This window comes from Ammospiza caudacuta, chromosome 29 (assembly GCF_027887145.1).
Source record: "Ammospiza caudacuta isolate bAmmCau1 chromosome 29, bAmmCau1.pri, whole genome shotgun sequence".
Classification (NCBI taxonomy): domain Eukaryota; kingdom Metazoa; phylum Chordata; class Aves; order Passeriformes; family Passerellidae; genus Ammospiza; species Ammospiza caudacuta.
In genome coordinates this window covers 203,702-219,679 of record NC_080621.1, presented here as the reverse complement: position 1 = coordinate 219,679, position 15,978 = coordinate 203,702, and the positions used below count along the sequence as shown (strand labels likewise).

At 73.2% G+C, this 15,978-nt stretch overlaps 1 protein-coding gene across 1 annotated transcript; it reads right to left on the bottom strand.

Moving 5' to 3' along the window:
* Positions 1–755: 755 nt before the first annotated feature.
* On the bottom strand, positions 756–15,803 carry NFIX (nuclear factor I X). Its single transcript, XM_058821467.1, is given in 11 exon segments — positions 756–926; positions 2,098–2,186; positions 4,098–4,264; positions 4,441–4,563; positions 4,873–4,891; positions 4,893–5,007; positions 5,431–5,551; positions 5,917–5,991; positions 6,460–6,522; positions 9,269–9,800; positions 15,602–15,803. Coding segments are annotated over 10 exon segments (1,314 nt in total). The 5' UTR covers positions 15,629–15,803; the 3' UTR covers positions 756–926; positions 2,098–2,114.
* Between the last annotated feature and the right edge of the window lie 175 nt (positions 15,804–15,978).

Genomic DNA, 15,978 nt, shown 5'->3' with positions numbered 1-15,978 from the left:
CGGGGGGGGGAATTGGGGTTTGACCCAAACTGGGGGGGTTGACCCAAACTGGGGGGGTTTGACCCCAAACTGGGGGGGTTTGACCCCAAAACGCGGGAGTTTGACCCCGGGGAGGGGGGGCGCGGGGGGGTAATTGCACTTAATTAAAAAAATGAGCGTGGGGGGGGGGGATAAAAAAGGGCAGGGGGGGGTTGGGTTGGATTTGGGGTTTTTTGGGGGGGGGGACCCCGAAGGTTGGGGGGGAGCGGGGGGGGGAGGGGTCAGGGTGTGTTGCCCCCCCCTCCCCCACGTCCCCCCCCTCTCGCTGGCCTGCAGCGAGGGGGGGGCCCCCCCGGGCGCGCGCGGTGCGGGGGGGGGGGGGGGGGGGTGTGCTGGTGATTGGGTGGGGGGCGCGCGCGGCGGGGGGGGGGGGGCGGGTTTTGATTTTTTAAAATTTTTTTTTTTCTGTTTTTTGGGGGGGGTTTAAAGGGGGTGCGACACCCCCCCCCAACTCTCTGCTTTGCCCCCCCACCCCACCCCCCCCAAATTCCCTCGGGGGTGACCCTGTGTGTGCCGGGGACGGGGGGGGGGTCCAGGGGTGGGGGAGGGTTTTTTTGGGGGGGGGGACACATCAGAGAGGCCGAACCCTCATCCACGTCATGGGGGGGGGGGGGCGGACGGCGGCGAGGATGGGGGGGGCGGGGGGGGGGGGGGGCCGGGTTTGGTTTTGTTGGTTTTTTTGGGGGGTGGGTAAGGAAATGGGGGGGGGGGGGCTGCGGCTTTTTTTTTTGTTTTGTCTTTTTTTTGTTGATTTTTTTTGTGGGATTTTTGTTGGCTTTTTGTGGGGGGTTTTTTGTGGAATTTTTTTTTTTTCTTTTTTTTCCGTTTTTCTCCATTTTTTCCGGGCGGTTTCTCCTCGTCCGGGGGCGGCGTCAGAGGAACCAGGACTGGAGGGGGGGGGTGGGAAATGGGGGGGTCAGTGGGGAGGGGGGCACAAACCCAGAACCCCCCCCAGACCCCCCCCAGGGCACCCAAACCCCCCCATAGGCTGCGGAGGGGAGGTCGTGACCCCAAAATCCCCCAAGTTTGGGGGTCCCCGCCCCCCCCATAAAGAGATGAGCCCCCCCCTGAAAACTCGGAGGTCGCTGGTGGGGGGGGGGGCAAACCCTTCCTGACCGTGCATGGAACCCCTAAAATTGGTTGGGGGTCTCCAGAGAGGGGGGTGGATGAAGCCCCGAGACCCCTCCAGGCCTCCCCAAAATTGGGGTGGGGTCTCCAAAGAGAGGGAGGATGGAACCCCCAGGACCCCCCCCAGTGTTTTGGGGTCTCCCCCGCCCCCCAGGCCCTCCCCAAAAGTGGGCGTGGCCGCCCCTCAGGGGGGTCCCGGGGGTCCCCAAGGTGGGCACATGGTGGTGGGGGGGGGGATGGGGGCAGCACCCATATGCCTTGCCACGCCCCCCCCGCGAGCCCCGCCCCGCCATTGGCCGAGCCGCCGCCGCACCACCGCGCGCAGCCAATGAGATCGCGCGGTGCCGCCGCAGCGCCCGCAACCTGCCAAGGCCCCGCCGGTGCCAGCCAATCAGCTCCGGCCACGCCCCCTCCCGCCTGGCCGTGCCAGCCAATGGGGTTCCGCTGCTCTCGGCGCGCCGAGCGCTCCCATTGGCTGCCGGCCCTGGCTCAGCTCCCCATTGGCTCCGCGCCCCGCGCGCCCGCGCCAGCCAATCAGCGGCCGCGGCTTCAGGGCAGGCAGCCAATCAGCGGCCACGCGCGCAGGGCAGGCAGCCAATCGGGCGTCGTGCCACGGAGCAGGGGGGGCCAATGGCGGCCGCGCCGGGGCGGCCTGACCACGCCCCCCTTTGTCCCCGCAGTGACGTCACCGCGGGGGCGTGGCCGGGGGTGCCAGCCCGGTGTGATTGGGGGGGTTCAGGTGTGGGGGGGGTGGGCTCAGGTGTGCAGGGGCGGGTCTGGGTGTCCCGGGGGGGCTCCCAGGTGTGCAGGGGGGTGTCCCAGGTGTCCCCAGATGTGTCCCAGGTGTGTCCCAGGTGTGTCCCAGGTGTGTCCCAGGTGTCCCAGCTGTGTCCCAGCTGCGTCCCCAGGTGTGTCCCAGGTGTGCCGTACCTGCTGCTGGGGCAGGCTCAGAAAGTTGCCGTCGCGGGGTCCGAGGCCGACAAGGCGGGGGGCAGCGGCGGCGCCTGACGCTGCGAATGCTGCGGGGAGAGGGGGCTCAGCCCGGCCCCGCCCCCCCCGGACAGGTGCGGGCACCGCCCACCCCCCCCCAGGTGTGCCCGGCGCCCCCCCCGCCCCCCCCACACCTGTACGAGCCCCCCCTCCCCCCCCCAGGTACTCACCTGTGTGGGACCCCCGAGGGGGGGCAGGGAGGAGCCTCAGGTGCGCCCCTCCCCCCCGGGGGGCTCAGGTGGCTCCGGGATCCCCCCCGCCCCTACCCCCCCCGCGGAAATGGGGTAAAAAGGGGCGGAAATGGCGAAGGAGCCGCTGGAATGACCGGGGGGGGGGGGGGGGGCGGGGGGGGGGATGAGCACCGGGGCCGGTGACCGGTGAGCGATGGCGATGATGCAGGTGAGGATGCACGGGCAGCCGGGCCGGGCGGGCACCTCGCAGTCACCTGCTGGGGCACTGTGTCACCTGTCACCTGTCCCCTGCTGCTGGCACCTGCTGGCACCTGGGTCACTGTGTCACCTGGCACCTGCTGCTGGCACCTGCTGGCACCCTGGTACCTGTCACCTGGCACCCAGGTCACCCTGCCACCTGGGTCATTGTGTCACCTTCTGGCACCTGGGTCAATGTGTCATCTGTCGCCTGCTGCTGGCACCTGCTGGCATCTGCTCCTGCCACCCGGGTCACCCTGTCACCTGGGTCACTGTATCACCTGGCACCAGGGTCACCCTGTCGCCTGGCACCTGCTGGCACCAGCCCGGAGCTCCTGAAGTGGCAGTGCCCTGCACCCCACAGCTGTACCCACACCTGGGCACCTGCACCTCGCTGCTGCACTTACACCTGGGCACCTGCATCCTACATCTGGGCACCTGGACCCACACCTGGGCACCTGTACTTCACACCTGCACCCACACCTGGGCTCCTGGACCTCGCTGCTTGCCCCCCCCAAGCTGCGCCCCCACCTGGGCCCCCCTCACCTGTCTGAGCCCCCACCTGCCCCCTCACCTGCGCCCCCACCTGCCCCCCTGCCCCCCGCCCCCCACGGCCGGGGCCCGGCTGCGGGCGCGGGGGGAGCCGTGGGGTGCGGGGGTGGTGCCGGGGGGTCCCGGGGGGGTCCCGGTGGTGCCGGGGGCACTTACGGGGTGCGGGGGGGGCTCCGCCGGGGGGGCCGCTGGGGGCTTTGGGCTCCGGCGGGGGCAGGGGCAGGGGTCGGGGCAGGGGGGCCCCCGCAGCCCCCCCGGCCCGGCCCTGCGCCCCGCACGGCTGCAACGAGAACACGGTGACGGACCCCGGGACCCCCGGGACCGCCGGGACCCATGGGCGGGACCGCCGGGACCATCGGGACCCCCGGGAGGGGCAGCGGCACCGGCGGGAGTGAGGGACGGACAGAGGGAGGGGCTGGCACGGGAGGGGCGGGCGGGGGTCGCGGAGGGGCCCTGCGGCCCTCGGGGTGCGCCCAGGTGGGGTCACACAGGTGGGGGATCCCCCAGGTGAGGGCGGCTCCAGGTGAGGGGGGGTCCCCGAGTTTGGGGTCCCCAGGGCGGAGTTTGGGCGTCCCCGTCACCCCCCTCCGCAGCCGGTGAGGCCACCTGGGCTCGTTTGCATACAGACCCCGCCCCCTGTGGTGTATTTGCAGACAAGCACCGCCCCTTGGTGTGTATTTGCATACAGGCTCCGCCCTCTGGTGTATTTCCATACCGGCACCGCCCCCTACGGTGTATTTGCTGACAGACCCCGCCCCTCTCGCCTTATTTGCATCTCGCACACCTACTCGCGCCTCATCTGCATACACGCCCCGCCTCCTCAGCCTCATTTGCATCCAGGGGCGCGGCCCTGCCCCTCCGGGGGTGGGGTTCCCGGTGTCCCCCGGTGTCCCCCGGTGTCCCCGTTTGTCCCCGGTGTCCCCGGTGTCCCCGCGCCCCCCGGGCCCGTCCCCGCCGCACCTGGGGGCCCTGGGCGGCGCCGTCGGCGCAGACGAACTGCACGAAGTCCTTGAGCGAGTCCTGCCCGTGGTGGTAGCGGATGGTGGGGTGGGCGAAGTAGGGGCTCGACTGGGGCAGGAGGGACCCCGACGGGAAGTGCAGCGCCGAGGCCGAGGCCCGCGGGCTGCCTGCAGGGACCCTCAGCGCCAGCGCGACCACCAGGACCCCTCCCCATCCCCGTCCCGGACCCCCGCCCGCCCTCCCCGCGGCCCGCCCGCGGTTCCCGCGGTTCCCGGGGTTCCCGCCCGGCCCGGGGGCACCGGGAGCCACCGGGCAGCAGCTCCGGGGGTGCTGGGGCTCTCACCGGGGCGGACGCCGGCCAGCACGGGCAGGGGGTGGTGGCCGAAGGCCATGCGGGGCGCGGCGCCGTGTCCCGACAGCGCGCTGCAGAAATCCAGCTTGCCCGACTTCTTCAGCGCCGCCGGGCCTGGGCACGGGGGGGAAAACAGGGGAGGGGTCGGGGAGGGGGCAGCTGCACCCCGGTACCCCCCCCGTGAGACCCCTCCCCAGAGCCTCCGGTGCCACCGGACCCTCCCCGTTATCCCCACCCCTACCCCGGTGTCCCCCTCCCCGTGTCCCCACGGTGCCCTCCCCGTTACCCCCCCCCCGCCCGGTGTCCCCTCTCAATGTCTTTCCCCATGTCCCCGGTCCCTCCCTGGTGTCCCCCCGGTGCCCCCAGACCCTCCCCGTTACCCCCCTCCCCTCCCGATGTCCCCCCCGTGTCACCGTCACGCACCGGTGTCAACGTCCCCCCCCCCAGGGGCCCTGGCTGCTGCCGGGGGCCGGGGACCGCCCCGGGCCGGGGTAGAAAACGTCATCGCCGGGGGCGTCCAGGTCAGCCTCGTCCAGAGCCTTGGGGCGCTTGGGGCCGCTGCGGGGACAGCGGCGTCACCGCGGGGTCGCGAGTGTCACCTCCGGGGTCAGAGGTGTCGCCCCACGAGGCGTCCGGGCCAGCCCAGGGGTCCCACCGCCCCCCAACAGGATCCCGGTGCCAAGGGGGGGTCCCAGGTGCTCGTGGGATGCAAAGCAGAGCCCCCAAATCCCGGGGGCTGGGGCTGAACCCCCAAAGGGGGGTCCCGGGCAGGTTCTGGGGATCCCAGGGGTTTGTGGGGTGCGAGGGGGAACAGGCAGACGACAGGCCTGGGGTCCAGGGTGGTCCTGGGGGGTGGGAACACCCCAAAAAGGGGGGGCTGGATGGGGGAGCACCCCCAGAGAGGGGCCTGGGGGGGTCCCGGGGGTCCCGGGGGTGCCGTACCTGGCGGGGAGGGGTCCCGGGGGTGCCGGGGGTCCGTACCTGGCGGGCGGGGGTCCCAGGGGCCGGCGGCCCAGTGCCACGGGGCTGATGTTGTAGTAGCCCCCCGGGCTCTCCAGGTCAGCCAGGGAGAAGTTGGGGCCCGACGCCGTGGCCACGGGGGCTGGGGGGACACGGGGGACACGTGGGGGACACACCCACAATGGGGGGACACGCGGGGGACACCCCCACCCACGCAGGGGGGGACACCCCCGTTCCAGCCCCCTCCCCGTGTCCCCCCCGCTCCTGTGTCCTCCTGACCCCCCCTGTGCCATCCCGGGCTCTGTCCCCTCCCCTTGGTGTCCCCCCGGTGTCTCCTCCGCGTCCCCCCTGCCCGGACCCCCCCGGTGTCCTCAGTGTCCCCCCATGTCCCCCCAATGTTCCCCAGTGTCCCCCCTGCCCAGACCCCCCAGGTGTCCCCCGATGTCCCCCCGGTGTCCCTTCACCCCAGACCCCCCCCGGTGTCCCCCCCGTACTGTCCCCACTTACTCTGGGACACCCTCACCAGCTCCGTCACGTTCCAGACCCCCGAGGTGACAAAGCAATCCTGGAAGGTCAGGTGGCCTGGGGACACGGGGGGGGACACCGCGGGGTCAGGGGGGCAGCGGGGGTGACAGGACAGGGGGGACATGGGGGGACATGGGGGACATGGGGGACAGGGGATACTGCCGGGTAAGTGGGGCAGAGAGGGGGTGACAGGACTGGTGGGGACATGGGGGGACACAGGGCGGGGTGAAGACGGGAACTGGGGACACTGCAGGGGGCACTGAGGACACTTTGAGGGGACACCGAGGGGACACCGAGGGCACGGTGGGGGGAACACCGCAGTGACAGTGAAGACATGGGAGGGGGGGGGACAGGGACACTGCGGGGACAGGGGACACCGGGGACACCGCAGGGACACCGCAGGGACACGGGGAGACACTGGAACACCTCGCGGACACCTCAGGGACATTACAAGGACTCTGGGGACACCGGGGGGACACCGCAGGGACACCTCGGGGACACTTTGGGGACACGGGTGCCACGCACCGTTGGGCAGTGGTTTGATGTCCGCGTCCCCCTGCGGGTTGGCGCTGTCCGATTGTCCCGAATCTGGGCAGGGGGGACACAGCCGGGGGGGGGGGCGGTCAGCCATGGCCCCGGACCCCCCCCCCCCATCCCCGCGCGTCCCCCCCGAGCCCGCGATGCCCCCGGGACAGGGAGGGAGTGAGGGAGGGGCGGCCCCGGTGCCGCTCAAGGCCCCGTTGTTCCCGCGGGGTCGCTCGAGGTGACGCCGCCGGTGCCCGCAGCCCCCCCGGGCCGCTCTCCCCCCCCATCCCGAGCCCGGTTTGGGGGTGTCCCCCCCCCCCCCCATTCCGGTACCCCCCTGGGCCAGGTGGTGATGATGACGATGATTTGGGGGGGGGGCTGGCACGGGGGGGCCCCGGGGGGGGCCCGGGGCTGGCACGGGGCCGGGCCGGGGGGGAACCGGGGGAACCGGGGGGGCTCGGGGGCCGCCGTGGGGCCGGGCCGGGGGCCAGGAATGCGCTCTGGCCCCCCGCCAGCGGGCAGCGCCAACAAAGCGCCCATTGTCTGTGCCGGGCGGGGGGGGCACCGCGCGCCTGCGTACCCCCCCAAAACACACACACACCCCCCCCGGGTCCCCCCCACACCTGGGAACCCCCCCGGGACCCCCATCCCGTGGGACCCCCTCCCCCCCCCCCAGCCCGGATTGTTGGGGGTCTCTCCCCCCCCACCCACCGGGGCTCCGTTTGTGCCCCCTCGGAGCCGTTCCCGGGGGGGGGGGGGGGGGCGGGGGTCAGCACCCACATCCCCCCCCGCTGTCCCGGTGGTGACCCCACCGTGTGATCCCCGGGGGGTCAGGGGTCACCGGGGCACGCGCGGGGTCGCGACCTTTGCTGAGGGGGTGTGGAGAGCGCGTGGCGGGCGCGTGTCGGACCCCCCCCCCCACCCCCCAGGTCCTCCCCCAGCCCCAAATCCCCTCCAGAGCCATTTGGGGCGGGGTCCCTGCACCCCCCCCTCAGCCCCAGAGCCCCCCCCAGCCCCTGCCCGTGATTGGGGGGGGTTCAGGTGCTGCTAGGCAGCTGCGCCCCCTCCCCCTCCGGGGGTGTCCCCCCCCCATCCCCGCACCTGCGTCCCCCTCACTGAGGGGGGGAGGGGGGGAGCAGCACCTGGGCAGCGCCCGCAGCGCACCTGGACCCCCCCAAACCCCCCCCGACCGAGCTGCCCGCAGCCCCCCCCGTCACCCCATCCCCGTGTCCGCCCCCCTCTGCAGACCCTCAGATCCCCCTCCCCGTGGGGAGGGGACCCCAATGTGTCCCCAGGTGTCCCCCCGGGGCTGTGCCAGGGGCAGCCAGGGGGGGACTCTGGGGTGGGGGGGGTGACACGCCTTGGTTCGGGGGTCGTAGTACCGGGGGGGCCTTGGGGGGGGGGGGGGGGGTGTCACGGCTCGGGGGTCCCGGTGCTGAAGGGGGGGGCTCTGGGAGGGTCCCAGTACCGGGGGGGTTCTGAGAGGGGGGGGTCTCACGGCTCGGGGGTCCCGGTGCCGGGGGGGTTTTGTGGGGGGGGGGTGGCACCCTTTGGCACGGGGGGTCCCGGTACCGGGGGGGTCTCTTTGGGGGGCTCTCACAGCTCGGGGGTCCCGGTGCCGGGGCCGCGGTGCCGCAGAGCGGTTCGGGTGCCAACAGGCGCCGCCATCTTACGCGCAAGGGGGGGGTTGGCACCGAGCCCCCCCCGGGCCGCGGCAGCCAAAGGGCCCCCGGCGTGGGGAGGGGGCGGGGGGGCCGCGGGGGGGGCCGGCGGGGGGGGGGCCGGGGCTGCCAGCGGGGCCTCGTGCCGCGCACCGGGGGCACGGTGCCAACCGGGGCCATTTTGGCGGCGCCGGGTGGGAGCCGCGTTTGGGGGATTGGAGCCCCGGCAGCTGGGCCGGGGGGGGGCAGGGGGGGTGGGGGGCAAAGAGGGGGGGCTGGGACCCCCCCGTGGGTGTGCGGGGTCGGGGGTGGGGGCGTGGAGGGGGATTTGGGGAGGGGGCGGGATGGGCACCCCCAGAGCGGCTCCATCAGTGCCCTCAGCGCCCGCGAAGGACGGGGGCACCGGAGAGACCCAAACCCCCTGAATTGCCTAAACCCCCCAGATCCAACCCCAAAATTGTCTAAACCCCTTGGATCCGGCCCCAAAACTGCACAATTTCCTCGGATCCGGCCCCAAAACTGCCCAAACCCCCTGGATCCAGCCCCAGAATTCCCCAAACCCTTTGGATTCAACCTCAAAACTGCGGCCGCAGGGACAGGGAGGGCGAGCGCCCGGGCTGGGGTCTCCCCCCACGTTCACATGCGTGTGCCCCCCACCTCAGCTGCGTTTGCACACTCGTGTGAGCCCCCCCCATTCCTGTGTTCACACTCGTGTGACACCCCCATTCCTCTGTTCACACAAATGTGACACCCCCAGTCCCGTGTGTGAAACTGAAATCCCCGGGCACGGGCGCTTGGCACAGCCCTGGCACAGCCCGGTGCCCGCAGCACGGATCCCGGTGCCCGGCACAGCCCCGGTGCCAATCCCGGTGCCCATTCTGGTGCCAAACCCAATGCCCACCCCGGTTCCAATCCCGTAGCCAAACCCAGCACCCATCCCGGTGCCAATGCCGGTGCCCACCCTGGCACGCGGGCTTGGCAGGCAGCACCGGGCGCGTGCGCTGGCACTCGGCGCCGCTTTGTGCGAGCGAGGCCGGGCAGGGACGCCCCAGGTGGGGCCGTGGGGACTCCGGGCAGGGCCGGGCACCGTGCCCGCCGTGCCCACCGCCAGGATTGGGGTCTGGGGGCTCGGCAGCCCCCTCACTCACCCGGCGAGTGCACGAAGTAGGCCAGGTAGAGGTCGAGCTCCTTGATGGTGACGCCGATGTGGTGGGGCTGCACGCAGAGCCCGGGGCTGGCGCACTGCGGCGCCTTGGCCAGGCGCTCGCCGTCCGTGCTCTCCAGCGGGACGCCCTTGAACAGGATGACCATCACCAGGTCCAGCCGCCACACCTTGTCGGCCTGGCGCAGGCAGTCGATGCGGCGGATCTTGCCCTTCTGGTCGGGGTTGGAGAGCACGCAGCACGGCGCCTTCTTGCCGGTGACGGAGAGCACGAAGTCCTCGCGGCACTCGGGCCGGATGTCCTTGCGCAGCTTGGCCAGGAGGCGCGAGGCCCATTTCTGCTTGACCTCCGGCTTCTCGCCCAGCAGCTCGTCCTTGACGGCGCGCTCCTCCTCCTTGGACATCCGCTTCTCGTGCTTCTTGAAGTACTTGCGCTTGCGGGCCTGGAGGTTGAACCAGGTGTACGAGAAGGCCCGGACGTGGGGCAGCAGCGCCTCGATGAAGGGGTGGAACTCATCCTGCACGGGAGGGCACAACAGGCACGGGCTGGGCCGGGCTGGGCTGGGCGGCCACCACCCGCGCCCGGCCCGGCCCCGTCCCTGTCCCCATCCCCATCCCCATCCCGCGGGCACCGGAGATGGGGCATCCCGGCAGTCCCGGCAGTCCCAAGGGGATCCCGGCAGTCCCGGCCCCGCGGGGATGCTCCGGGTTCCGGTGCCCCGGGGAAGAGGCGGTTCCCGGTGCCGCGGGGCTCCCGTGTGGCCGGAGCGGGGATGGCTGAGCCCGTCCCAGTCCCGTCCCTGTCCCCGGTGTCACCGCCACAGTCCCATGCCCGGTGTCATCACAGACCCGTTCCCGGTGCCATTGCAGGCTCATCCCCGGTACTGCCACAGCCCCGTTCCCGGTGTCACCACAGCTCCGTTCCCGGTGTCACCATAGCTCCATCCCCGGTACCAGCACAGCTCCATCCCCAGTACCAGCACAGCCCCATCCCCGGTGCCGGCACAGCCCCATCCCCGGTATCACCACAGCCCCGTTCCCGGTGCCACGGCAGCCCGTTCCCGGTGTCACATCAGCCTCGTCCCTCCCCGCTCATCACTGTCCGCCTCCCGGTGATGCTCCCGCTGCCGTCGCGGCTCGGCCCCCGGTCCCCATCCCCAGCGCCGGTCCCTGCTGCCGAGCTAGCGCCGGTGCCACCGATCTCCGTCCCCAGCAGTCCCCGGTGCCACCGATCTCTGTCCCCAGCAGTTCCCGGTGCCACCTCCGTTCCCCTGCCAGCGCCTCCGCTGCCCTTCCCTTCTCCCCGCTCCCGGTGCCGCCGGTGCCCGGCCCCTTCCCGGCCGCTGTCGCAGTCCCCGGTGCCCCCGGTGCGTGTCCCGGTGCCCGGCCCCGCAACTCCCGTCCCGTCCCGGCCCGTCCGTACCATCGCGGCGGCTCATCCCGGCCGTCGGCAGCTGCCAGTCGGGCCCCGGCGGGGCAGAACCGGGGGGCGACAGGCGGGGACGGGGGGCGCACACCGAGCGGGGGGGAAGGGGTTAACGGGGACTACCGGGAGGCGGGGGCGGGCCCGGGGGTGCGGACGATGCTGGGGGACGCTCAGGTGTCGGGGATCCCGGTACCAGCGGGATGGAGCACCGGGGTCCGGGCTGGCAGCGCGGGGTCCCGGTTACCGGCGATGGGGGGATCCCGGTGCGGGGTTCCGTGCCGGTGCCCGGTTCCCGGTGCCGGTGTGTGTGCGGGCAGGGGTCCCGAGGTCCCGGTTTTTGGGGGGTTTGGGGGTGTCGCTGTCGGAGGGTCCCGGAGCCGCCGCCGCCGCGAGCGCGGAGCGCGCGGAGCCACCGCGGCCCCTTTTTGGCACCGGGACCGGAGCGGCCGCGGCCAATGGGAGCGCAGCGCGCGGGGGGAGCGGCCTCCCCATTGGCCAGCGCCGAAGAGGCGTGGCCAGGTGGGCGTGGTTTAACAGAAGGGGGCGTGGCACGAAGGGGGGGGGCGAGCGCGCCCCACGCGTGCAATGGGGGGACCCCGGGGGGGGGAGGGAAGCACGGGGAGGGGAGGATGGGGAGGGGGGGCTGAGACCCCCGGGGGGGGCTTGGCCAAAACCTCGCGGATTCGCCCCAAAAATCCCCGAGCGCGGGGCGAACGTGGAGGTTTAGGGAGGGGGGGGGGGGTCCCTCTGCGGCCCCTCGTGCTCGTGCAAAGCCCTCGTGCAAAAAGGGTCGGGCGAGGACGGCCCCGGGGCCGGGGGGGTTCCCGGGGGTCCCGCTCCCCCCCGGCCGCCCCCGGCCCGGATTTGGCCGCCTGCCCCGGCCCCGTGGCGGCCCCAGCGCGGAACGGCCCAAACCCGACGTTTCTGCCCCCAAAATCCCGGACGCGGCACTCGGAGCCAACGCTTTTCCCCCTCCGCACCCCCCCCCGGTAATTAAATCCCTCTGTGCAAAGGAAAGAAACCAAAATTTGGGCGTTTCGGCAGCCGGCCTGGGCAGCGGCTCAGCCCAGCCCCAAACCTCGCGGTTTTCAACCCAAAGCCGCAGCTTTGGGGAGGTTTTCCTGGGGGGGCTGGGCATGGAGGTGACCCTCCCTGGCCCGGGATGCCCGCACAGGACCCCAGGGCCAGGCCCAGCAGCATCTGCTCGGTGCAGGAGGGGCTTGGGGACACCTGGGGCCCCTCCCTGACACCTGAGTGACGCCTCTGGACACCTGAGTGACCTTTTGGCACACCAGAGTGACCCCCAGGACACCAGAGTGACCGCCAGGCCAGGCCCGGTGTCACCAGGCCAGCCCAGGTGTCCGGGGTCAGCGCCCTGAGCGCCTCCATCCCCCCCAGACCCAGCACACACAAAGAGCCCCCGGCCCCGCTGCCCCCGCCCTCACACCCGGACCCCTCCCCAACACCCGGGACCCCCGCCCGGCACGGCCCCGGCCAGCGCGGAAGGTTCCGGAGGCCCGGGCGCGGGGCGGGCACGCGGGCCGGGGCTCCGGGCAGGGCGGGGGTCCCGGTGCCGAGGCGGGGTCCGGGGCCGGTGCCGCGGTGCCGCGGGGCTGCCATTGGCTGCGCCGGGCCCGCATTGAGCCGCAGTCTCGGGCGAAGCCACGTCGCCGCGTCCGCAGCTGCGAGCGCCCGGCAGAGCGCCAGCGCGGCGGCAGGGGGGGCGGCGCCGGAGCGGGAGGGAAAAGCCCAGAAAAAACAGAAAAGAGGGAAAAAAAGACAAAAAAAAAAAAAAAAAAAAGGGAAAAATGAGAAAAAAAGAAAAAAAAAAATCCACCACAAACGGAGCGAGCTGTGCCCCCCCCTTCCCTCTCCTGCAGCCCCCCCCGCCCCGGCTGCGCCCGCCCTCCCGCGCCGCTGCCAGCTCCCCCCGGCCCTCGGCTTCGCCGCGAGAGAAAACAGCCCGAAACAGCCGGAATTGCCGCCAAAAATCCCCCCGGCGGCCCCTGACGCCGCTGCCAAGACCCTCCCGTGTGTGCGGAGGGGGGGAGGAGGGCGGCCGGGGGGGGGGCAGCGGCTCGGGGGCGTCCTGGACCCCCGAGCGCGGGCCCGGGGGGGCTCGGGAGGGCCCCGGTGCCCGGGGGGGACCTCGGCATCCAGGTGGCCTCGCGCAGAACGCGCCGGATGCTTCTGGCAGGGAACCAGGCGGCCCAGAAGGGGGCACGGGGGGCTCGGGGGGCACCCTGGCACCGTGGGGGGGGGGGGGCTGGCACTGCGGGGGCACCGTGGCACGCTCGGGATGGGATGGGATGGGATGGGGGGGCTCCGCCGTTCGGGGGCGCGCACGGGAAGCGCCCGCCCGGCCCTGCCCGCGGCCACGTGGAGCATCCCGGGAGCGCGGGCGGCTCGAGGGGAACCGGAGCATCCGCCCCGCGCTTCCCCCGCTCCCAGCCGGGACCCCGCATCCGGGCCGGGCTCTGGGGGGGGGTCCCGGGGGGCACCGCGCGGTTCGGCAGCGGTTCGGCAGCGCGGGAGCGAGCGCGGCCGTTCCGGGCCGTGCCGAGCGTTCCCCGCAGCCCCGGCCCCGCTCCCGCCCCGGCGCGGACCCCGCGGCCCGGCCCCCGCCGTGGATCGGTGCCAGCCCGGGCCGGGGGGGCCCCGCGGTGCTGCGGCGTCCAAGAAAGCTTTTTGTGGCCCATCAATAATTCAGGGCCCCCCCGGCCCGGCCAAGGCTCCTCCATTATTGATGCCGCCGGCGAGCGGGGGGACACGGGGAGGGGGACACGGGGAGGGGGACACGGGGAGGGGGACATGGAGAGGACAAGGGGGGGACACGGGGATGGGGATATGGGGATGGGGACATGAGGGGGACACGGGGATGGGGACACGGGGAGGACATAGGGATGGGGACATGGGGAGGGGGACACGGGGAGGGGGCTGAGCCCAGCACTGCGGCACGGGGGTGCGGGGGGGCACGCACGGAGCCACGCGTGTCCGGGGGTCACACAGAAAGCCACGCGTCCCCCCCCCATGTGTCCCTCTCTGTGTCCTCCCATGTGTCCCCCCCATATTGTGTCCCCTCCGTGTCCCCCCCGTTTGTGGCTCCAGGGGGGGTTTGGTGCCTCCCCCTGCCCCGATTGCATCAGCCACGCACGGCTCGGGGGGCACCGGGGCTGGCACACGGCGGGGCTGTGCCACACGCCTGGCACGCGCCCGTGGCACACGCGTGTCACCAATGCGGCTGCCACGTGTGCACGGGGCTGTGGCACACGCGTGTGCGGCTCTGTCCTCATCACACCTGTGCCTTGTCACATGCGTGTGTCACACCTGTGCCCTGTCGCTCAATTGTCACACCTGTCCTCAGCCACACGCATGTCACGGATGCACCTTTTCATACGTGTGCTGTCCCACCTGTGCTCTGTCACACACGTATGTCACACCTGTGCCACCACGGCTCCTGCCAGCCCTGCCCCGCTGACGGACTCGGTCACCACCCCCCGATGGCACCGGGACAGGGCCGGGGTGTCCCCACCTGCCCGGGACACCCCGGTGGTGACAGCCGGGATGGGGACAGGGACGGGGACGGGCCGGGGGTGGCTCCGTGCGGCGGGGAGGGGACACGGGGGGGACTCTCAGGGACATGGCAGGGATGCAGAGGGACACAGAGGGGACACGGAGGTGATGCGGGACACCGCCAGCCACAGCCTGAGGTGTCCCCAAGGAGGCCGGAGCCGCTGCCAGGACACAAGGGGACACCGGGGGACACCGGGGTACACCCGGAGGACACCGGGAGGACACCGCCCGCCGCTGCCCCGAGGCCATCCCGTGCCCGCCCGTCCCACAGCCCCGCTCCGGGCGCTCCCGGCGCAGCCGCTGGCCCGGAATCCGCCGGTGGCACCGGCCCAAAGCCGCCCCGGGGCGGGCAGGGCGGCGCGGGGGGAGCGCCCCGGTTCCGAGCGCGGGTCCGGGGGCGCGGGGGTCACGGGGACGGGCAGGGGCACACACGGGGCACACACGGGGCACACGCGTGTGCGCTGGCGTGTCCCTGGCGCGTGCACACGCGTGTGCGGGGCGGGCGCCGAAGCTGCGAGAAGCGCCGCTGGCCGCCGGCCCAGACGCAACCGGCCGCCAAAACCGCCCCGAAAAGCGGGAGAAAAGGGCAACGGGGGGGGGGGAACAGCAACGCCCGGCGGGGGAGGCCCCGCAAAACGCCCCGGGGGGGGCACCGGGCAGTCCCAGGACAGCGGGGGGGGGGGCGCGGAGCCCAGCGGGGACTCCCGAGTTGTGCCCGCTCCGAGACGCGGCCGCTGCTCCTCGACCCCCCCCCCAAAATCGGGACCGCGGCCCCCCCGGACCCCGCCGCGATCGCGCCGCGGCCCCCCCGGAACGAGGCGCCCCCGACTCGGTGCCCCCGCGGGGTTTCGCCCGAGTGTGGCCCCCGAAGTCTCCCCCGGAGCCTCCCGGCCGCGCTCGGAGGGTGCCGGTGCCGTAACCGCGCTCCGGGGCCGGGGTCCCGCCCGTCGCGGCGGTACCGGGCACGCGAACCCCCCCGTGGCACCGGGGTCCTGCTCCGAGCCCCCCGCGCCTCCCGCGGGGTCCCCGGCGGCCCCGGGGCTCGGATCCGCTCCGTTCCAGGCACAACCGGGAGCCCCCGCACCGAGCAGCCGGCGCGGGACGGCAGCCCCGGGACCGGCCCCAGCTCGGCGCCCGCTGCCCCGGGAGGCACCGGCGCCCGCGGAGGGGTCGCCCCGCACCCGTTACCCCCCATTTTCGGGCGGCAGCAGCCGATGACGGTGAGCAGCAAAGGGCATCGGTAACCCCCCCCCCTCACCGCCCCCCGCACCGCCGCCGTTACCGGCGCCCCCCGGTCGCGGACTCCCGGCGCGGCCGTACCTGGGTGAGGCAGTACGGGGAGTACATGGCGGCGCTGTCAGCCCCGGCCGGGCATGGCGGGGGCTCCGCGGGGCCGGGGGGTGCCGGGGGGTCCCGGGGGTCCCGGTGCCGGCGGCGCGCGGGGAAAGTTTTGCCCGAAGTTGGCGCCCGCCGCACTTTTGCCGCGGGAAGCGCGCGCCGGCCACGCCCACGTGGGGAAGGCCACGCCCACTCGGGGACACGCCCCTGTGGTGGAGAACACGCCCACTGTAGGGATAGGACCGCCCACTCTGTGAGCGGACACGCCCACTGTGGCACAGGCCACGCCCATGGCGGGATGGAGTGAGGGGGACACCGGGGGGACCCGGGGGGGACAGGGGAGGGACACAAGGGACGTG